This window comes from Protopterus annectens, chromosome 4.part0 (assembly GCF_019279795.1).
Source record: "Protopterus annectens isolate FY-2018-M chromosome 4.part0, PAN1.0, whole genome shotgun sequence".
NCBI lineage: Eukaryota > Metazoa > Chordata > Ceratodontiformes > Protopteridae > Protopterus > Protopterus annectens.
In genome coordinates, this window is record NC_056733.1 from 1,349,264,378 (window position 1) to 1,349,289,166 (window position 24,789).

At 38.9% G+C, this 24,789-nt stretch overlaps 1 protein-coding gene across 8 annotated transcripts in view; it reads right to left on the reverse strand.

Moving 5' to 3' along the window:
* The window catches only part of ABLIM3 (actin binding LIM protein family member 3), a 3,936,655-nt gene that overhangs the window by 654,008 nt on the left and 3,257,858 nt on the right, over nucleotides 1-24,789 (reverse strand). For 6 of the 8 annotated variants that reach the window (XM_044069207.1, XM_044069205.1, XM_044069204.1 and 3 more), the window contains exon 10: nucleotides 10,202-10,357. The exons of the other annotated variants lie outside the window; for them this stretch is intronic. In XM_044069207.1, coding sequence (XP_043925142.1) covers nucleotides 10,202-10,357 — 156 coding nt within the window. The remainder of the gene's footprint in view (nucleotides 1-10,201; nucleotides 10,358-24,789) is intronic. 8 annotated transcript variants of the gene reach the window in all.

The window sequence follows — 24,789 nt, forward strand, 5'->3', positions numbered from 1 at the left end:
CTAAGTGGTAGGTTGGACATATTTTTGTGAATTTTGGGGACCCCAAACATGGTAGGTGCTACAGATGCTAAAATGAGCATATAGTTATATAAATTAACATCAATCTTTCCTTCAATGAATAAATCATTTATATATATTTTTATCCACTGATTAGCTATATTGTACTCATTTAATGAAACCTGCTGATATGAATCAGATGAAAGAAGAAGTTCTATCTTATTTTCCTAGTCAGCTAACTCCATGGACAACAGGCCCCCTCCTTTATCTGGTTTCATGATTCTGACATTAATTGCTTGTTCATTCCTACTCAGATTACATTTTTCACAAATATTTTTATTATTAGTATTCTGATACATTCTAAAATCCAGTTCACATACTTTTTCAAATGTATGCAACAAATTGTGCAGTGGTGGGTTGTATGTACTTGCAATTCTAAATTGTTGTGGTTGATCCACATTTGAATTACCAACAAGTGCTATCAAATTAAGTTTTCTGACATACAACTTTAAATTTAAAATGCAATTAGTTATATCTAGTCTTTTTGAGGGAATAAAGGTAAGTCCTTTTGCTAAAATATTATCTAGATCAACAGTTACATCCAATGTGGAGAAATTGTAAATGTAAAAGTCTCCGTCAGTGTTTTTAATCACAGTTGGATTACCAGGTATATTTGGATCATTTACCTCGTTTACTTCCACTTGTTGTGTTTCTTCCTCTGATTTCGTTTGTTCTGGACTGTCCCCCTTGAAAAATCCTGGTTATTGTTCAGATAAGAATTAGTTGGAGTGTTACCCCGAGCATTTTGATTTTGTAGGCATTTGCTCCTTCTTATTCCCTCATTCTGTTCAGAAAAACTAGTATTATTATTGGTAATGTCATCCAATCCATTTTGCTGGACTGTCATTATGGCGTTCTCATTCTCCATAACCATGTGAGAGCTGCCAGAATGATAACTACAGAGGATGATTTCTATATTGAATGTGAACATTTGAAACAAATGTTTATAAAAAGGGCATATCCAGGTACATTTGTGGATAACTTAATAGATTAGGTCAAAAGTAAAAGATTTAATGGCTTCTATAGGCCTATTCTTAATAACACTAGGAATTCAAGTCCATTAATTGTGGAGAATATATTAGCAGGTGGAACTGATTTGAAACAAATTTTACCTCAAGTTTTGTAACAACATTTAATCTAGACTATTATTATGTAAAATATATTTTATGTAAAAATTGGAATATTCTTATGGAACATAAAGAATTAGTGGAAAAACTGAGAGTTTCCCCAAAATGTATTGCTAGAAGAGATAGAAATTTTAAAAATTTATTTGAATGTGAATTAAAATCGCACACCAAGCAGGTTGGCACAAGTGAATGTGGCAATTGCCCCTACTGCAGATTTATAGCTGTAGGTTCTTCGTTACATGTAAGTAAACATCTAACAAGTAGAATGAAACACAACTGTAACTCCAGGATGGTTGTCTACTTGGCTAAGTGTCAGTTATGTGAATCATTCTACGATGGAAAAACCAAGCGGAGACTTAGAGACAGAGTATATGAACACATATATAGTGTTAATAAACATAAATTAGATAATGCTTTGGCAAAACCTATTAATCTGCATATACAACATGCATTTAAGTATTGGATTTTAGATCAAATTGAAAAAAATTCGAGGGGTGGACCATTTGAGGTTGAATTAGAAAAATTAGAACTTTTCTGGCAAATTTGTTTAAATGCATATAACCACCCAGGCTTAAATGATATGTGTTCTATAACATGCATTTTAAAACTAAAAAGTTTAGTAAGATGAATATAATTGCTGTCTTATATATTCTAATTATTGTTTATATATAATAATATGTGAATATTAAGAATTGTCTTTTAGAACTCATATATATATATATATATATATATATATATATATATATATATATATATATAGATATATATATTTCAATTTTTTTAGGAATATTTAGTGTAGGCTGCTGTTGTTCATATGTATATCTTTATATTCTTATGTGTGGGTCCTTTAAATCAGGTGGACTGGAAGTCATGTTATGTTTTTGGAGGGTTATTTAAATCAGTCAAATCATTGTTTGTATGTATCTGATGAAGTTCAACTATTTGGTGTGGACGAAAAGGGTTTCATACAATAAATGTGTTTTTTTCAATTGTTCCAGACATGCTGCCTTTTTGGTTCTTGGTTTTTGGAAGTTTGACTTGCTTGTTTTTGGATTAGACCATAAAGAATGTACACATAATGTCTATATCACTTACCTGCATGACCTAAAAAACACATACAGAATGGCAAAATAAACACTATATAAAGAGTATTAATTCCTAGACTATATAAATACTAACTATAGAAATGAAAGCTAAAGCATCTTAGAGTAGTACCACAAGTTTAACAGATTAAACTATAACATTTACATATCTCCTGATACACTTTTACATATTATTTATTTTAGATATTATGAAATTCAATGTTATGAGTTTTAGATGTTCTGGTCTCGATGTTATGAAATTAGATGTTATGGGTTTTAGATGTTTTGAAGGGGACCCATATGTATATATATATATATATATATATATATATATATATATATATATATATATATCTATATATGGGTCTACTACGGGAGATCGAAATTACACTATTTGAAATCAGTAGATGCCACTAGCAGTACACTTCACCGAAAGTGCACTTTCACGAAAACTACTAGAACGAATGGGCAATGTCCTCCACTGTGGTTCAGTAGTCACGGAACTTAGGGTTAGGGCTTGGGTCAAGGATAGTGGATAGGTATCCACTATCCTTAACCCAAGCCCTAACCCTAAGGTCCGTGACTACTGCACCACAGGGGGAGGACATAGGTCCGTGACTACTGCACCATGGAGGACATACAATTTCCTCCACTGTGGTGCGATAGTCATGGACCTTAGGATTAGGGCTTGGGTTAAGGAGAGTGGATAGCCCTACTAGCTATCCACTATCCTTAACCCAAGCCCTAACCCTAAGGTCCGTAAGCATTCGATCAAGTGGTGTTCGCAAAAGTGCACTTTCGGTGAAGTGCACTTTCGCGTTAGTGGGCATCTACTACTGGATTTTGAAATAGTGTAATTTCGATCGGTAGTACACCCATATATAGATATATATATATAGTCAGAGCAATAGAGCAGTAATGGACTCTCCACAAAGCCTTGAATGGTGTGGAGAAAGGATTCTCTACTCTTTACTTTCATGTTATGCGTGACTATGAGTCAGATGAGTTTGAGTTTGATACCAGTCATTAACTATCTGTTACAATATTATCAGTAACTAATACAATGCATTTGGCATTTGGAAAGTGATGAAAAAGATATTCCTTCCTAGATGGGGCAACATATACACAACAATGAATCTTTGCATCTAGTTTGCATCTTATTACTACTTCTGGTCGCATTGACCAGGCAACTCTTACAACATTAAGAACATATAGTATTAAATTTACTTTACTAAACTAGAGATGAAGATTGGAAGCATTTTAAATTATTTTCCTCAGTAGAAAATAAAAAAAGTAATCACCACAACAAATATAATCATATAAAGAAACAGAAGACAGAAAGCTGCCTTCTTTATAAAACGTCAGTCAGAAAAATTTCTGAAAAATCTGTTAATCAAGTCAATGGATGCATCTCTATAAAATCTCATTACTAAAGAACATTGTACTTTCTCCATCAAGAACTTTCTCATCACATGACTCCCTTGTGGAATTCTACAAATTTCCTCACTTCCCCCATCCTCAGCCAGATGTGCCCAGTTCTCCCTAGTACTCCCTCCCAGATATTTCAAGAGAAGAAGAAAAAAGACATTAAAAAACTTATTAATGAAATATCCTTTAGATGCCCCCCATTGAGGCTGACAATATATATATGTGATTAAATTCCCTGTACAAGGAGTACATGCTTACAATTTTCTACCACGTCTTTGATCTTTGCCAATCAAACAATGTTATGTGAACATGTATGAAACAACCAAAAATCAGATGTAGAGTGATATTTACAGTTTGAGCTTCTGTTTGTGTGGAGTGTTAATTGGAGAAGAACAGCACTATGTTCTTATGCAGATAAGGTCAGCACAGGTCATTCATGCTGACTACAGAAAAGCAGAGACATTTTGATAAGCACACCTCCCTACAGCAAAAGCATGAAGTACTTAAAGGGACAATCCCGGTGTTTAAAATTAGGGTGCAAATTAAGCTGAAAGAAGTCGCCTCCACTTCAAAACATCACTTTCATTCCTACCCACAGTGTCATTTTACTTTTAAATATCCTGTAAATCAACAGTTCCAGTCTTGATTCGGCTCCCAGGATAAACTAATCTTTGGATTTATGTTTCTCTCTGACTTGCATTGGATTGCGGAACTATGCTCCCAGCTCCTGGCTCATATTTAAAATAAAAAAAGCTGTGCCAAGGAAAAGGGGCATCAGTGTACATTAATTTTTAAATTTTACATCACTCATGCTTCTATAGATGTACAAGCAGTCTGCTCATAAAAATAGTTAATTTATCTAGTAGTATAGAAGAAATCAGCACATATCAAACTAGAAGTTGAAAAAGGAACAGGAGAGTGTGTCTACCAATGCACCAATATTCTGTCACAAACTTGGTTTCTATGGAATTACTAGCAGGTCAAAAATTCAGTACACCAGGCTAGAATTCAAAAATTAGAGTACAGTAAAACATGAAAGAAAGAGAAATATGGTTTCCACTACTGTTTGCCTGACTCAGAGGCTTTCTATAGGTAGAAGCCATGTCATAAAATTGTAGATGGCCAGTTTTCACAATAACCACAGAATAAAATATGAAATGAAAGAAACAAAAACTCTGTTTATTAATGTTTTAAAAGCCTTCCATTACTAATGTGCTTTGCAAAGTAGCAGCAGCAGTCAGGTCATAAAGTGCCTCAAAGGCTACTTTTCTCAATGGGTAAAATGCACAGATTAAACTAATGAATTATCAGTGGGTTCCTATTACGTCATTGAAGTTTTACAACTTTGAACGTAATATAGTTGAAACCATATGTTCGAAGTTGTAAAACTTTAAAAACGTAACAAAAAAAAGTTTGCAAACGGTTATAAGCAGGGGTAAGCCCCCCTGCACCCCCCACACACCCCGGTCTTTAAATATACCAACTCTGAGATCGCACTACAGTGTAGTAAAGGGAAATCATCCCTTTCCGCACTGTACTGCATTGTAGTACAGTCTCGGAGTTGGTATATTTAAAGAGCGGTGGGTGTGGGGGTGCAGGAGGGCTTGCCCCCTGCTTACAACAGTCTGGTAAGGTTTTCTTTTTCTTTTTTTTTTTTTAACGTTTTCGAAGTTTTACAACTTCGAACATATGTTTTTTGACCATATTACGTTCAAAGTTGTAATGCAACTGCAATTTGAGCTGGAATTTGGCTAACACCTTTGAAACTTCCTTCAGGCACTTTCCCCCCACCCACTTCAGCCAAAGGTGAGCATTGTCAGAAAGGCTTACTTGAATTGTAAACAAAGGCTGAATCAAAACAAATAATCCCTGGGACTGTCCCTTTAAGGGGAAAGCTATTACATGATAACACACCTCAAACTTTGGCATATTACTCTGAATCAAAGAGATAAACATAAAATGAGCCTGTTTTCATACAAAACACATAAAAGATCCTGAAAATACACAAATATTGTTCAGCAGCACCATATTACCTAGGAATTAATGAAGTTATGCAGTAAATTCATTATGAAACTCCAGACTTTTTAAGGTAAGAAAACAAATCTAGGTATATGGGAAACTAATAAGAAACAGTTCAAAATGAGGTAAAAATAATGAGTTCACTTCAGGAAATGTTTGTTTTATTCATACGATGGGGTAAGCTGACATTAGTAAATGAAATCATTACAGCTGCAGTGAACATGATTAATGAAGTTTTGTGTCTGACTGTGCATGAAATGGGGTAAGCATCATTAGTAAATGGGAAATCATTATAGCAGCAGTGGCTGTGATTAGTGCACTTTTGTTGTCTTTTAGTGATTGTGCATACAAAGGGGTGAGCTATATTATATGACTACAGGAATGTGGCATTGGCAAATGAATGGATGGGCATATATTGTCAAAATGTATGCATGACTGTGCAAACATTACTTCAGTACTACTTTAGTTGACTGGACTCTGCATGTGTTTGTAATCATGTGGGGTTGTGTCACATAACTTTATTTTCCTGAGTATGGCAGGAGTTTGAGTGATGATTATATGAGACACTGGTACATAACAAGAGATCAAGGCAGAGAAGGGGCAATGTAAAACATTTGTACATGGTCAGCAAGCAAGGATTGCTTGCTTGCTGACCATGTAAAATTGTTTTATGATAGAATTGCTGCAGCAATGCTTTTTACAAAGGATGCGTGCACAGCACAGATATTTCAATATGAATCTCACAAACACTTCATTAGCATACTCAGCTTAATATAATTTCTCATCTACATCTTGTTATAGTTACTTTGCTTGCACTGATTTGCTGCCCTTGTGCATTACTGTAAATGGTTTCTATGAATCTCCACCCAGCTATGCTTATTTGTGTACAGTGAAGATACCCCTAACACGCTCACATTAAGATTATGAATACCAGCTTAATTTCAAAAACCTCAAAACCAGAATTTGCAATTGACTTAGACCTATTTCCATACTAACTATATTCAGTAAAATTCTCAAAATCTTCATTCTTAACTAAAAAGTAAATTTAAAATACTCAGTACTTTGTCACAAACAATGCAGATTCTGGCCAGGGGTGAGTACAATGACTGCTTTATACACATTAACCAGTCACATCTTTCTCACCATGGATAAAGACAACCTACTAGGCTCTATATTTAGTGGCCTGACCAAAGAGTTTAGTCTGATGGATCTCCCTCTGCTTCATAATTTCCCAACTAACATCAGGCATTAGTAGTTAATCTTCTTTAGTTCATAAACTTCCTACAAAACGGAAGCTTTAAGTTAAGATAGAATGTACATCTCCCCAGGTTCCTGTCACAAAAGGAGTTCCATCTTATCCCCCATATTATTCTCTATCTCCAGACACAAATTACCTGCTGATCTCTTCTTACACAAGTCCCTCATGCGATACATTGACAACATGGCTACATACTAATCCATTAATTTCTACTGTCATCAAATTATCAAGGAGAAAGACCTGAGACAAATTTCAAATTGACTCCAAAAATCACAAATTAATCTTAAAAACAAAGAAAAAAAATGAATGACCTTTAGAATGAAGTGAAAATATTATTATCTCAACCACTGAAAAATATTATGTAGTAAACAAGACACTTTAGAAGCCAACAAACAAGCTTCCAGTGCCATACTTAGACAAGATAATCAACATCAGATAAACTCCTCTTCTAGGCAAGGAAAATCTTGCAGTTGTCATCACTATCAGGTAAAAATGGCATGATCAACGGATTCATTTTTGGCTAGCTTTGATACGGATTATTTATCTCAAAAACCTGCATAAAGAGCATCTTAACTCTTCAAATAACTGCCAACTGCAAAGTCATCATTCTAGTCCCACATAGGAGCTAAAGAGCAGCTCATAAAAAACAATTGGCCACCAGGTTCATTCAAATCCAACAGAGTACTATTTCTCATTGGCAAACTGCTCAACTCTGTCTCTTTCTACCCTCTGTCTAGCAGATTAATTCACTGCACCTCTGATTCCTAACTAAAATCATTTAACTCCATGACTGTCTCGTTGCTGTCACTCATAACTAAACTCTACAGCACCAACCATAGTTTTTTTTTCGTACTTGCTCTACAGATATAGGAATCCAAATCACAAAGTTCAGATCTCACCTAAAGACATTCTTATTTAAAAATGTCTCCTGCTCATGTTTTGAGCAAAATAGAATATCATAATTCAATTTAATTAAATCCTCTACCAACACCATCCTAAAAATACACCATCTATGGACTGTTGGAATATGTAACATCTTTGTGTTCACATCTCCCTTCTTCCATCTTTCTATCTTTTCCTATTCCATTCCGAGATTTATACCTCCTTTCTTGATCTTTGCTTTTATGCCTTATTCTTCTTCTTTTCCCCTTCTCATTACCCCCGCCTCATTCACCTCCCCATACCCTCAAATCTTCCTGTTCCCTTTCCTTAATCCTGTGCTAATCTTTTTTTTCTTTAACTCATCACTCTCTTCAGTTAACCACTTTCCTCCCCTCTACTAATCTGAACCATAACCGGTTGCCAGTATAAATACTGGAACTTAATGTTTAAGGTAACACAAATATCTAGAGTTTGCTCCAAATGTACATGGATATAATGTAATTAGTGTCTCAAAGTGCTAATATCTAAGCATTTAATGCATATCTTGTATTATTTGTGCAGCTGATTATTTTATGTACTTTTGTATTTTGGTTTACTTTCCCAGGCTGAGTCTGAAAATGGTCCAGCTAGATCAATGCTCTACCCTGGTTAGAAAATATAAATAATAACATAAACAAATAATTAAACAAACAAATCTTTACAGAAGTTCTCTACAGTCCATTTAATACACTATAGATGCTCTCGTGTGCTGAAAATTGCATTATCATTTCCCTCACTATTATTTATGGGATTAAAAGGACTTTGGAGTTAAATGAATCACAGAAGTATCATTCTTATCCAGATTAACTTTATCTGAAAGTTTTCATAAGAATCAGAATTCAGTTGATCTTTAGCTGTACTTCACTTGTATATATATCACAGAAACAATCCATACAGACTCTCCCTTCCCCTGAACTCCTCAAAGCCATAAGAAATATAAGAAGAGAGAAGAAAAAAGCCAAAATGAAGAGTTGAACTTAAATCTTAAAACAAAATAATGATAACACACACAGAAAGACAGACACACACAAACACGTGAGCATACCCCCCAGCACTCACATGCACAGTCTCAGCACCTCACTCTGCACATTGTAGGATATTCAAAGACTAACAGTATGCTAAGCAGCAGCAGGGGCTTTTGATTTAATGTTCTCTGCATTTCTGTCAGAGACAGTCACTTGCATACTGAGAAAAAATGTTTCGTACCAGAGTCCTTTAATTTGTTTTGGAAATCGTCTAATTACATTTTAATGTGGTCTAAACTGCTTAGAAGTCTAGCAACCCTCTGGGCTTCTTTTTGTAAATAATGATGCAGTGTGTGGGTGCAACTGCCAAGAATTAATTGAAATGAGTCATTATATGTGTAAGGCTAAGCTTTCCACTACAGCAACAGGTGGCCTGCAACTTCAAGCCTCCTGTCTTTCATTAGTGGAAATAAGCTAAACAAGCTATAATGTGGGAGTTCTGTATGCCCTGCTCTCTAACAAGAGTTAGTAAAGACACATTTTCTGCAAATGCATCAGGGACAGTTGACTGAGTTCATGACACTAATTAGTTAGTCTAAAGCCTGCATTTAGCTCTGGATTGCACTTTCTCTTCTTAGCTGTTTAAAATTAGTTTCTGGAAGCTTCTGTTTGTCTATTTCCCCCTCTACCTTCTATGGAGCTTTGTGTCCTTTAGACTATACGAAGTTTGTATTTTCCTAATCAGAGATTAAAAGACGGCCCAGACACAGTTCTTCCTTCAATATTCAGTTCAGAATTGCAAGCACATAGGCTTTGTTATGGTATCTGTGACACTCTATTGTTAGCAAACAATGAGTTCTCTTTCTCTGTTTCTGACACACACACACACACACACACACACACACACACACACACACACACACACACACACACACACACACACACACGCGCGCACTTTGAAGGAGATTGCAGAAAGGCCAATACCTAGCTTCCATTTCTGTAATAAACAGATTCTTGTGTGCACAACCAACTTGTTCTGAACTGGCACCTACTAACCCAAGTTCTGTTTGCAGCCCAGGCTACACATATGATGTATCACAATATGCTCCAGCTCGTCTGATGGTGTATTTCTGGTACACTGTCTCTCCACCTCCTTTATGATAAAGGCATGTAGGCAGTGATCACAAATAATTTAATTACACATAGGCTTTTGATGCTGTGGATGCAACACATTCAATGGCTAATGGCATTTTACATGGCATCTTTATTACTACTATAAACAGATAGAACAGCTGGTCACTAGCATCATCATAATTCCTCAAAATGCCCATTTACTTTGTATACCTCCCCATAGCTGTATCTCTCCAGCCTGTCATCTGATGTATATCGGTGATAAGGCTCATAGGAAATGAGGTCTGGGCGTTGAATGTCATAGATGGTCTTAACTTTAGGAAGAGCAGCCAAGTCTTTATAATTGAGGATCTCATTTTGAACTTTTGCCTAAAAGGAAATAAAAGGGAACAAGGAAAAGAGAAAGAGAAGGAAAGACAAGGTAAAGGAGGAGCTGAAATACAAATTGTTAAAAAACTTATTTACATACATCATTCAGAAATGCCTTGCAGATGAGTAAGTGAAAGAAGGCTGGTACATCACAACACTACTTTATCACAAAACACATCTATAAGGACAGATAAACAGGTGGATTGCACTGTCCAATCACATCTCATATGAAAACACAAAACAGATCTAGTACATTAAATTACCTAATCAGTCTCAATGGCAGAGGGTATGTGGGGTTGAACTGAAACAATAAAGCACAGCGCAGTCATAGTAAGCAACAGGCCTATATGCACACTCATCTAGGTAGTATACAACACTACTATATCAAACACCTGACACAGCTTGGTTTATTTACCTCTGTGTATTGTATACCTTGCAATGCACTGTAATGCAATATAAATAGAACTGCAGATACTATAATTCATATGTGAAAATCTCTTTGGTGATTAATGGAACACGCTAACTCTTAGTTTTAAACCTTGCTTTAACTATTCCTGCTTTATACGCACTACATCATGTATTACATCTCTTTGTATATCTCTAATTTTTACTCATTGGGTCTGGGTCATCAAAATGAAATAAATAAATATAGGTCTTTTAAGGGGTGTGCAAAAGTATGTTAACAATGGTGGTGGTCGTTATAACCTTAACAGAGCCCACCCTGTGTGATACTACTGTAGTAACAGCCTGGTCCCTGCAAACATGCAATTTCATATGGTTAAATACTTTTTATAAATAAGAATGAGCTGTGAAGATGGCATTTGACTACTGATCTATTATGCTGCTTAACTGTGGACTTGACAAATGCCATTTTATTTACTAAGAAAGAAAAAAAAAGCAATGATAACTTAGTCTGATGTTATGAGAGGTAACCAAAATGAACAGGTTTTACAGGACTCAGTTCAGTGACAAAGTAATCCAAGCCATTTTCATTCACTCAACAGTCTTGTTTTTTCCACAGTTTTTTTTTTCCATATTGTAGTATGCTGTGAAATACATATCACAAGAATAGATTAACATTATAACATAAAAACAAAGATTCATCAATGGATAATTAATACTTTGCCCCTGAAACCTTCTTTGATACTGCAAGACTTAACATTTATGTAGTTTCTAATTCATATTTCACAGTAAACTTTGTTACCCTTCTTCTGTAACCACCTTAACTGTACCTTAAAATAATCTGCTAAGGTCTGATAGACGTCTATCACTGCAAAGGCAAAAACACAGCTAAGCAAATACATGGCCATAAAACAGCCTTGTGCACAAGGAAGTAAAAGGTAGGGAAGTAAAAATGGGAAACATGAATGCTTTCATGTCATTAAGGGAACATCACAACTGAAGGGGTTTGAAGTATGACATTTTATAACGTCTTTTTGACTTTGATGTCTATACAAAGGTCCTGCAAAACAAGTCTTTTCCTTTTTGTTACTGACACTCTGCAAAGGTGAGAAAGTGCAACTGTATCCCTATCTGACAATGTGCATATGTGCAACTGTATCCCTGTGTGACAATGTGCATATTGACTGAGTGAGAATTCTGATTTAATTCAATGCCTATACAAATGTACTGAATCTATAGGGCACCATAGCAGCCATTGACATAAGGAAAAAAAACCTAGAAGCAGTTAAAGACATAAATGTTTCTTTCAAATGAAATTAAACAACAGTTAAGAGAAATGCGACAAGGGAATTAACTTTGAAAAGACCCTAGTTACAATAATGGGGTTATTATATTATTTTTTACTTAAATTGGAAGCAATAACAGACAAACTTTGTCATTGCAAACATCTTTCCAGGGCTAACGGCACTATTTCTTGCAATGTCAGTTAATATTACTAGTAAAAGATGTCTTGTTTAGTACACGGATGTTTCACTTTAAATGTTAGTTTGATAATGGAATACTGATAATGTGCAACAATATAAGGCTGCAAATTCCATGCTGAATGCTTTGTAGTGTTTGCCTCATATTTTCATCATTTATTTTGTGATTAATCTCAAGGACAAAATTAGTAGAAAGTATTTGGTTGGCTTTGAAAGTTATTATGTCCAGCAAATGTGTATGCTTCTTTTGGTTTGGATCTTAAAATGAGAACTATCATAGTTTTTAGATGGTTTGAACAAAGAACTGTGTTATAAAAATCATACAGAAGTATTGACAATTGCCCAAGTCTGGGTGTTGAGCTTGCAAGGATACATACGTAGCCTTGTAACTATGTTGAGATGCTGAATTTAGAACATATGCTGCAGTATTTATTCTTTATGCATTAATGTAAAGAACATCTTTGTATTTATTCCAAATATGAGTTCTTACTTTGTTTAAAAGCAAAATACTGGGTTCTATATTATGATGTTGAAACGTAATATCGAACGCCTAAACATCGAAATGTATTCATCAAAATGCATTTAGGCGAATCGATGAATACTTCCCGAGCAAAGATGTAGTTGGCCAACTACACAGTGTTGCCCTTTTCTTCCCTGTAGTGTGATCTCGGAGTTGGTATTCATCAATTCGCTTAAATGCATTTCGATGAATACAGTTTGATGTTTAGGCGTTCGATATTATGATGTTTTGGTGTTGTAACATAGATGCAAATACTGCCTGCAGACTAAATAGTACATTGGTCCTGAAAGTGAGAAAATGCAGTTTTCATGTTCATAAGAAGGTCTGCAAAGTATGTTAAGCAGCAGTTTACCTAAAAAATAATGGAACCTACCACAATTTTGAATAAATGTTTACCAGATTCAATACTTGCTCATAACTGACATGTCATCAACACTATAGTGCCAGGTTTTCAGAAATATCCGTCACTCCTCCCATTCCCATCTCATTCGCTCACTCCACTTAGTAGAGTGAGATAATTTAGGAAGGACTACCCCCTTGATTCTTTGATTTTGGACAATCCTCCCTGTCCCATCTTATCAGCTCATTCTACTGAGTACAGAAAGAGCATTTGGGAAGGCCAACCCCCTTACTTTCTTAATCTTGAACTATCTTCTGTTTCCTCCCTCTCCACTTAATAAAAAAAATTGCACTTTATTCAGCTACTTTTACTGAAATTGTGTTCTTCCTACTTTATCACCTTATTTTTGCTTTGTGCTGTTAAGTGTTCAAGTGCTCTTATTCTGCTGCATTTATTACTGCTTGTTAGTAGCCTGATTACATTTATCTGTTATTCAAAGCATCTTAGTTCTGGTTTTAGCACTTGTGCTTCAGGCCAGTTACTTTACATCTAAGAAGGTTTTTGTGGTCTACACTCTTGTGGATAAACCCTTATTAAAACTCTCTCCATAAGTCCGCCCAATTATTCTGAACACTATGTCTGTATACATCCCAACAGTTTCTCCTGACAGCCTGGTCGACATGGGCATACTGAGACTGTGTAGAAACTGCCTCATGTTTACTGACAGCCCTCTTCTCCTAGTACATAATTCTTCTACTTGTGAGAAATGCATCTACATCAGTAACCTGGAATCCATGCTGTCTCATGCCACCGTCAGTACTCCTGACAAAGAGGAGATTGCCAGCACAAACACCTCACTACCCACATCACCTAGCTAAGCACAACACACACCCACCTATGTAGAGGTCCTCAATAAAAGCTTACCTAAACAGCAGATACCTCTGAAACACACTCACAAACACTTCACACACAACACTAAACACATCACACACAACAGACAACATACCAGTGTCTCATAAACACAGACCGCAAGGCAAAACAATAAACCTTCACAGCCCACAAGACATAACAATAAACTAAACATATTAGTCATTGGTGATTCAATTGTGAGACACACCGATGTCCCCCTCACCAGGCTCAACAAGGAGAAGGTCACGGTCAATTGTCTGTCGGTTGCCAGAATCCGCCACATTATGCACATACTTAAGTCTCTCCACAAGTACAAGCATGACTCTGTCATTGTCCATGTTGGTGTGAATGACTTGAGATGTACCTCCCTGGACTATATGAAGAGAGACATGATTGAGCTCTCAGAGTATGTGCCCCAGGCAGGTATGACCACAGCTCTAAGCAACATCCTATTTTCATGAAGAATGTTACCACAATACCAACAAAAAATAATTGACTACAACAATTGGCTTAGTTTCTGGTGTCATTCCAAGGGAATCCAGTATATGTCTGCTGGGGATGACATGGTTGACGCCTCAATGCTATGCCAGAGATGGCCTCTACCTGTCACCACTGGGATTCCGGATCCTGGCCAAGGCTTTCACCTCCCCCATTGTGCCCTTTTTAGGCAATGTCCCAAAGGCAAATCTTCCAACATAAAAGATCTCTCAAAAAGCAAATTGAAGGTCCTGCTGCTTAATGCTAGGAGTCTAAACCTGAAAATGCACTCACTGGAGGCTCTCCTTACACTGAAAGATGTCGATGTCTGTGCGGTCATGGAAACTTGGTTCAGGGCTGCAGAGAGCACCCCTGCCTTAGCAGACTATACCTCATTCCACACATTCTAACCCCAAAATGAGGTCGGGAAGACTAAGGGTTGAAGAGTCTCTATCTTCATCAAGGACAGGTACATCTCCAGATTGGTTTGCCAGCATGATGCACTGGAACTACTCCAGGTGCAACTGACAGTTAGCAAGACACCCATCCAAGTTATAGCCAGCTATAGACCCCTCCGCTTACCTGGATCTACTTGACTCCATCAAGGTACTCCCTAACACCCTTGTCATCACAATGAACAAAACATGTTGTTGGGATAGCTTCCTGACCCAGAGACTCCCCATACTCTGGAATAGACTTCCCATACATGTCAAGCAGAGTGCCTCCTTGTCCCACTTCAAAAGGAACCTTGATGAATGGATGGGAGATAAGAAATTTACCCTGGGGATCACGTTAGTCGCCCTGCTTGACAGGGGTCCAGGGAAGTAAATATTGTGGGAATAAATAGCCAGGGAATTGTTATGGCTAGGCTTGTACAGGCCCTAGGCCTGATAGCCTAGTACCAATCTATGAGCCTATGAACCTATTATCCCTGGTGACTTCAACTACCCCTCCCATAGACTGGGTGAACTATTCTTGCACTAATGCACTCACACATCAATTCCTTGACTAATGCACTAGACCTGCTCACCTCATCCGCCTCAAGGGGAGATAACATTCTGTATTTGGTTCTCATCAGCATGGGCAACTGCTGCACTACTCCTAAAGTATTTCTTCCCTGGTGAGATCAGATCATCGGACTTTCTCGTTTGATGTTTCTATCCCACCTAACCCCCCCCCCCCACAGCCATAATCAAGCTAAAAAACTTCTCAAAAGCCGACTACAACCTCCTAAGGGAGGGTATCTGTAGCTTCACACCACCACCCCCCCTTAGAGGATGCAGACAGCTATGCTGAACAGTACACCAATTCAGTATACAAGCACCTGTACAACTGCATGGACTCAGCCATACCAAATAGAACTATAACCTGCTCCTCAAGCAAGCACAAACCTGTTTGGTGGACATCCTCTATCAACAGGCTTTACAACAAAAGGAAGAAACTATTGTCCAAGGGTAAAAAGGAACAAATTACCAAATTCATTAGCCTCAACAAGCAGATTAGATCACTAGTGAAAACCTTCAAAGCTAATTATAAATTGAAACTACCCTCCAAAACAAAGGGAAAATGTAAAGCCTTCTTCAGTTATGTCAGGAATCTCCATGGCAAAGCCCAGGTTTGTTCTGAATTAATACTTAGCAGTATCACTTACACTAATCCTGTTGACTTAGCCAACCTGCTAGCAGACAGGTTCAGCACAAACATCACCCCCCTTTCCCCCAAAGACCCTATTGACATCCCCAATAATTGTCCCATACCTCAAATCTCTGTATATCAAGTGTTAAAGGCCCTATCCAAGGCAAAGAACACAGCTTCCATGGGACCTGATAGTATGCCAGGCTGTATTCTGCACCATCTCCAGCAAGAACTGGCTTCGCCATTGAGCACCCTATTCAACCACAGCCTAAGTAAAGGCTTCATTCCATCAAAGTGGAGAACTGCCATTGATATCCCCTTCCACAAACGTGATGCCACTGCTGACCCTGGAAACTATTTCCCCATTAGCTTGACAAGTCTGATCTGTAAAGCCATGGGGTGTATTATTATGCATCTCATAAACAAGGACATATGCACTCTCTAAGCACTTGACCCCACCCAGTTTGGATTCATCAAGGACAGATCTTGCCTCTTGAACCTGGTTGACTTCTTTAAGACTGTCACCAAGGCCCTAGATGAGGGAAAGTTAGTGCATACAGCTTACCTTGACTTGGCCAAGGCCACTGACACAATCCCCCACTTGAGCATCATCGAAACGCTAATGCATAAATCTCTATCTCACCAAGTGGGTGGCCAGTTGACTCACTGACAGGACCCTCAAGGACAAAATAGGTGCCTCCACCTCCAATAGCAGACCTGTCACTAGTGGACTTTCCCAGGGATCTGTCTTGGGACCCCTACTTTTTGGCAGCTACTTCTCAGAAGTTCAGGCAAAGAGAAAATGCCTGTGGCTGGCCAAGTTTGCAGATGACTGTAAGTTGGGTGCTGTCATTGACTCCCCAAATGATGTTAACATACTGCAAGAGAGTCTCACAGCAACTAATGACTGGTGCCAAAGTCATGGCCTCGAGCTAAATGCAAAAAAATTATCATCATACCATTTGGCAAAAACATGGCCCCTACTGATTACTACATCAATGGCAACCCCCTAAACACACAACCTGTGGTGAGAGACCTGGATACTCAGGGTGATAATCTCACATTCAACCATCACGTAACTTGCAGTGATCAGAAAACCCTTTTAATTGGTTCATCTCATAGGTAAAGGGATTGCATCCACAAAAAAAGGAGATTATTCTCTCTCTCTCTGTACTCCTTCCTCCTTAGACCAATAATTGAGTATAACGCCGCACTTGGTATGTACCACTCAAAACATCTGCGCCAACTGGAAAGACCATAGAAATACCTCACAATGAGAATCCAAGGCCTCCAACACCAGTCCTATGCAGACAGGCTTACAAATTTCTATCACTCTACTTGGTATCATACAGAATGCTTAGAGGTGATCTGTGTCTCGCCTAGAAGGCAATCTCGGATTCTGTCCTACTAGAGATGCTCCATATCCATAAGTCTAACTCCTCACGCATTACCCGCTCGAAAGGGTTGAATCTAATATGGAACATCAACAAAACCTGGTGAAACAGGTTTGTCTCCCAGAGGCTGCCCCATCTCTGGAATAGACATCCCATGCACATCAAACAGAGTACTTCGCTGACCCTATTCAAGCGCAACCTTGATGAGTAGATGGGAAACCACAAATTTGTCTCAGGGGTTCCACCTGTGTCCCTCATTGACAAGGGTGGCAGGTGATGACTAAGGTTTCTTTTTGGGGATAAACTCTTGGCTAGGTTTGTAAGGGCCCCAGGGTCATAAGCCTAATAACCTCCTATGATCCTATGCAGAGAGGCACAGTTCATAAATTACCAGCTAAAATTTTATTAATCATTAACAGATACTGAGTTTGCATCTGCATTGTAAGAAATTACATTCTGGAACATAACTGCACAAAAAGGTACTGCATTTAATGAGACAAGGTTCCACCAGTCTAGCATATAGAATGTTTGTACTTACAGCATTAAAAATGACTGAACTACAGTTGTTTTCTAAACTGTGTTCAGAAATTCACTCATATTATTTATTTATTTATTTATTTTACATTTGTTAACCGGGGGTGTCTGACTGAGCCGAAAAGGCCCTTTTTCAGCAGAGGCCCGGGGAGAAAAGCTCCACAAAGAAAAATTACAAACACATTTAGTTATTTAGACATGATCAGTATACACACAAATTACAAGAGACATGTTTTTACAGTGGTATGCGGCACATAAACAGTTACAGTGGAGAGAACAAACAAAAAATATTAATTTTAAAAATAAAGGTAATTAATAGATTTGTGGTGTACAGCTGAAATTTGGAACATAGGTAGAATACATACATAGTACACAGGTACAGTACATACATTGTAGATTAGCCAGTGTTTGTGAGTAAGAGTGAAAACTATTATCAAGTGCTCTAGATTTTGTATGTATATGTTATCCGCTTTCACTAGCCTGGGGAGCAATCATGGCACTGCCAACTTTGCTTGAGATGTTGCCTGATGAGGTCTTTAAAGGAGGCTTTGGATGATGTGTTTTGAATGCTAGTAGGGACAGTGTTCCATTTTTTAGCCACTGAACTACTATATAGTGCATCTGCAAAGCTATTGTAGCTGTTGGTGACTTCTAGTAGTAGTTTGCTTGATGATCTAAGAGGCCTTTTGGCTGAGTGATGTTGTACTAGGTTTTTGAGGGAAGGACACTTATTGGGGAGGTAATAGATAGAATGACAGAGGCAGAGCTGATTGTAGGTTAGGAGGTTGGGCAGTTCAAGCCAGTGGAGCTGTCTCAAATCAGTACAGTGATGAGTTCTATATGAACAATTTGCAGCAAAGCGGGCAATTCTGTTATAGCAGGCTTCCATTTTGCTTAGTTCAGTTTTGTTGAGACTAGTCAGAATGTGAAATGCATAGAGTAGGATGGATAGAAGTTGGGAGCGAGCAATGGCTGATCTTGTGTTGTTGGTAAGAAATGGTTTGATACGGTAGAGTGACCCCAGTTTGGCATGTAATTTTTAATAGCTAAGTTGATATGACTATCAAATTTTAGGTGGGAGTCTATGGTTATTCCCAATAGCTTAGCCTGTGCCACTGGAGCAATTGGAGTAGCATTTGTGGAGTAGATAGTGAATTGACTGTTAGTGTTTTTGTTAGAACTGGTTATAATTATAAGCTGAGTTTTCTTTGGATTGAGGATAAGTTGGGCTTTGGTAAGGTAGTTTTCAATGTCAGAGAATGCTAGTTGAGTTGTTTGCAGGAGGGTGGGAATGTTTTGTGCAGCACAGATTAAGGTAGTGTCATCTGCATACTGAATTATAGATGCATGCTGTGTGGAGGTATGGAGGTCATTTGTGAAGACTGTGAATAGTAGTGGTCCTAAGATAGAACCCTGTGGGACTCCTATAGTTATGGGCAGCTGAGGAGAGAGAGAATTGTCACATTTCACAGCTTGGTACCTGTCAGTTAAGTAGCTTTGGAACCAGGTAAGAGTGGAATTTGATAGATGATATTGGTTTAGTTTGTTTAGCAGGATTTGGTGTGAGACTGTGTCAAATGCTTTGGACATATCCAAAAAAAAGAGTTAACACTTGTAGGCCTTCATTTTTGAGATGGTTTACTGTATCTGTGAAGCAGAGGAGGGCTGTAGTGGTACTATGGGCAGGTCTGAAACCATGCTGAGTAGGTGACAGGATGTTGCTGTCTAGGAGATAGTTTAGCATCTGGGTATGGATGCATTTTTCTAGGATTTTGGCCAGGGGGGACAGTAAAGCAATGGGTTTGTAGTTATTAAGTTCAGTGGAGGTCCCACCTTTATGTATGGGTGTAACATAGGATATTTTCTAGAGTTTGGGCACATAGTTTTCAACAATTGATCTGTTTATGAGAGTGGAGACTGGGATAGCAATAGCATCTGCTGTGAGTTTCAAAAAATAGCTGGGGAGTAGGTCAGCTGCTGTTGATGAGGTTTTTAGTTTGGAGAGCATGCTTTTGATTGAAGTGGTGGAAACTGTTTTGAGGGTAAAGCTTGTATTAGTGTTATTTGTGCTGGGGGGGGAGTAGTGGGGAAGGAACTGTCCTGTGATACTAAGGATAGAATTGAGTTCACAAAGTGGGAGTTGAATTGTGTTTCGATGGGAAATTTATAGTGTCAGGGGTAGTTGGTTTGGGGGTAGCCTTTTGGGTGGATTTTAGTAGCTGGTTTACATTTTTCCAAAATTTTTACAGGTTGCATTGGTATTTAGTTTGTAATGTTGTGTAGTAGGATTTTTTGTCCAGCCTAATGCATTTTTTGCATGGTTGCGCAGTTCTTGGTACTTAGTTAGGCTTTCTGTTTCTTTTTTTTTTATAGTAAAGCCAGGCAGTGTCTCTGGACTTGAGGATTTGTTTGGTTTCTTTACTGAGCCAGGGGTTTGTAGAGGTTCTAACCTTGATTTTGGGCAATGGAGCGACAGTGTCTAGGTGTTGTAGAAATGTTTTGTTGAAATATGCTACAGCCTGGTCAAGTTGGAGGGTTTTTAGGGGGGTCCAGTCACAGTTACAGAGTAAAGTGTCGAGGACCTCAGGAGAGAATTTTTTTGTGTTTCTTGTGGATATATAGTTAGTGGTTTTGCATATGCTTGTTCTACTACGTATAAAGTATATTATGTTGTGGTCACTTAAGGTGTCTGGGAGACTGCCTGTGTGAGAGTACAATGCGGGGTTGTTAGTTAGGACACAGTCAAGGATAGATTCCTTTTTAGATTTTTTATCACATCTAGTTGGAATTTGGACTAGCTGCTGGTAGCCATGGAGATTTATTAGATTACTTGGTGGTTCTGATATACAGGTGAACCAATCTAGGTTGGAGTCCCCCAGAATAAGAGTTTCTTGTGAGTATGTGGAAGAACACCAGAATAAGAAGTCTTCAAGGCTAGCATAGGTTCATAGGTTCATAGGTTCATAGGTTCATAGGTTCATACTAGGCTATCTGCCCAAGGGCATTTATAAGCCTAGCCCATAGTTATGTGGCTTTCGCCACCCCTTTAGTTTGAATAAAAACTATGCCTATCATTTTGCTGTGCCTCTGTCAAGCAGTGACACTGAAGTAATCCCTGGGGTATATCTGCAATCTCCCATCCATTGGTCAAGATTCCTCTTGAACAAGGCCAGAGAGGTGCTCTGCCTCACATGTACGGGATTTTGTTCCACAGCATAGGAGTCTCTGGGTGATGAATCTGTCCCTCCAGCACGCTCTATTTATAACCGTGTCAAGGTTTAAGTCTCCGCCTTGTGGTTCTGAGGGATCTAGATTTTTGAGGTGAAGCATATTCATCAAATCTGGGTTTGACATGGCCTTATATGTCAGGCACAGGTCACCTCTGAGCAAGCGGTATGAGACTGAATAGAGCTGGAGTTCTTTCAGTTGGGCAGCATAAGACATATTTTGAGACCCTTTATCCTTTTGGTGAGGAACTTTGGGGCCTTTGCTGCAGCAGGTGTCTGGTCAGATACATTCCGAACGTGGCATTGTACTCAATCATAGGTCTAATAAGTGATGAGTACAGGGGACGATGACCTCCCTTGATCTAGATGTGAATCCCTTCATGATCAGGTGGGTGATATAGAAGGTTTTCCTAACTACTTTAGCAACATGAGTGTCAAAAAGGCTACTGTCAACCTGGGTCCCCAGATCTCTGATGACTTTTTCTGTGCTCAGTGGATTGCCACCTATATGGTAGCTAGGTAACCTTGTTTTTCCCTGGTATGACTATGCATTTTTGGCTTAACTTCAGGCCATGGCTCTGGCACCAGTTATCCGCTTCTGTGAGGCCCTTCTGGAGGATATCTGTGTCAGATGTGATGGCTTTGCAGTCATCTGCAAACTTTGTCAGCCATAATCCTCCTGTGTTTGCTTGTACTTCAGAAAAGTAGATGCCGAACAAGAGTGGACCCAGGACTGACTGTGGGACACCACTTGTGACAGGCTTTGAGTCTGACATGGCTCCAGCAACTCTGACCCTGTGGGTTCTGTCACTTAGCCAGTTTGCAACCCATCTTGTGATGTATGGGTTTACATTCAAGCTGATGAGTTTTTCGATGATACCTGAGTGGGTATTGTGTCGGCCTTTGCCAGGTCGAGGTAGGCTGTATGGACTGCCTTTCCTCATCAATGGCCTTGGTGACTGTCTCAAAAAGTCAACCAAGTTTAAGAGGCAGGATCTGCCTTTGACAAAGCCAAACTGGGTTGGATCCAAAGTCTGCAAGTTCCTATGTCTTTATTTATGAGTTCCATTATGATCCTCTCCATGGCTTTGCAGATAAGGCTTGTCAAGCTAATGGGGCGTAATTTCCAGGGTCTGTGGAGGCACCGCCCTTATGAAGTGGGACCACAGTCGCCACTCCTTGGGTACATATCCTGAGGTGAGGCTAAGATTAAACAGCTGTCCTAACTGTGGGTTTAATTCCTCGTTGAGTTCATGAAGCACACAGCCGGGACACCATCCGTCCCATGGATGCTGTGTTTTTGCCTTAGTGAGGGCAGTTCTCACCTGGGCGTTGGAGATGTTTGGGGGCTACAATCCTCTGGAATAGATATCTCCTTTTGGGGAGGGGAGAAGTTTGCACTGAAACTGTCAGCCAGTATGTTGGCAATGTGTGTAGGTTCAGTAATTTTCACATCATTTTGAACTAATTCTGAGCATATCTGGGAGTTTCCTCCTAGGTTTCTAACATAGCTAAAGAAGGCCTTATGATTGTCTTTAGAGTCCTTGGCGATTTTTCTCTCAAAATTTGCCTTGGATGATTTTATGAGAGCTCTTAGTTTTTACTTATAATGATCAAAGGTGTCTTACCTTTCAAGGATTTTGCTCTATCTTGTAGTAGCTTCCTCCTTTTGTTGTAGAGCTTGTTTATGGCTGGGGTCCACCAGACTGGACGCTTGCCTTTGGTACAGAGAGTCTTAGTTTTGTTTGGGATTGCCTGATCCATGCAGTCCTGTAGGTGCTGGTAGAAGGCATTTGTAAGTGATTCAGCAGTTTGAGTAATGTTTACCACTGGCTCAGGGGCCTTAAAGGAGACCACACTAGTTTTTAGAAGTGTGAAATCGGCTTTTGAGAAGTTTTTCACTGTGGTCTTTTTGTTTCAGGTGGGGGATGAGGACCTCCAGCGAGATTAGTTTATGATCTGATCTCACCAGTGAGGGTATACTTCGGTGTTGAACATTTTGATCCCATGTTCGTGATGATGAGATCAAGTATGTTTTCTCCTCTTGTGGGGATGGTGACTAGTTGTTCCATGGCATTTGAGTTTATGAACTCCAGGAATCTTTGGGTTAGAGTGTTCGGGCTTGAGTAGTGTTCCCAGTCTATATTAGGGTAGTTGAAGTCACCTAGTATGATGGTGTTTGGAGATATATTTATCCCTCCAATGTTTTCAGGAAGGCCATGTGAGGTTCCTGAGTTTGAGAGGGTGGCCTGTAACATGCTACAAATTGCAGAGCAGTCTTGCCTATGGTTAATTGCACCTGGATGGTCTCCGATGCATCACCAACCTTGAGGTGTGGGTGTCCTTTATGAATATGGACACCCTTCTTGGTGTTGTCCGGATTTTGGGGGAACATGATATGAGGTGAAACCTGTTAGTGCTGGGGTGCTCTCAGGAGCCTTGAACCAGGTTTCTGTCACAGCACAGACATCGATGTTCTCCATATTGAGAAGGGCCTCGAAAGTCGTGCATCTTGAGATTAAGACTTCTGGCATTGAGCAGCATTACCCTAGTTTTTCCTTTTGGTGTTCTAGGGTGGTAGGTTTAGAATTTGAGCCTTGCCTAAAAGGCACTATGGGGTGGCAAGAGTGCCAATATCCGAAGCCCAGGGTGACAGGTGCAAGCTGTCCCTTGTCCAGCATGTCATCCCAGGTGTATTACCAGGTGGAATATAGATCACAATTGTGGTGATGACCTTTTTAGGGTGAAGTTGAAGTTGTGAGATAAGTATGTCTCAATTATTGGGAGAGGGGTAGGGGTTTGGTAATTGACGGACAGTTAAGTTGGACTTGTACAGTAAGGCAGTTCCACCCCCTTTACAAAGTGGTCTGTCTTCTCTAATGATATTGTAGCCGATAGGGAGAACTTCTGAGTTAGCTATGTTTTTATTTAGCCATGTTTCCGTTAAAGCAACTATGTCTGGGGAGTAGTGTGCTATTGTGGCCTGGAATTCCGGTATTTTATTTTTGATACTTCTAATATTAATATTTAGCATTAAAAGATGGTTGGTTTTGCTGCTATTGTTGATTTGCCCAGGGATGAAGAAAGTGGGGGTGTTATGTTCTGACATTTGTGTTGGAGCAGTTTGTGTTGGACAGGATGGATTTGGGCCTGGGTTGGGGTGGATATCCCCACTTATGGGGAGCCTGGAGTTAAAATGGTTATACAGATGCTAGAGTTTGGTGAGGAGTGTGAGAAAGTATTGTGTTTTTTTGGAGTAGGAATGAGAGCATATGTGTTTAGTTCTGAATTGGTCCGTTATGTAGTTCTTGAATAACTGTGGGCAGATATTATTATAATGTGTGGTGTCTGTATATGAGCATGCATAATGCAGTGTTGTGCTACTAAGTTTAGGGATATTGCTAGAGTGATAACTTGTGGTGCTGTAAAGAATTATGAGAAGACAGACTAGACTTAGTTGTGTGATAGTCATGGTTATACAGTTTAAGTTGTTTCTAGGTGGGGGGTCTGAAT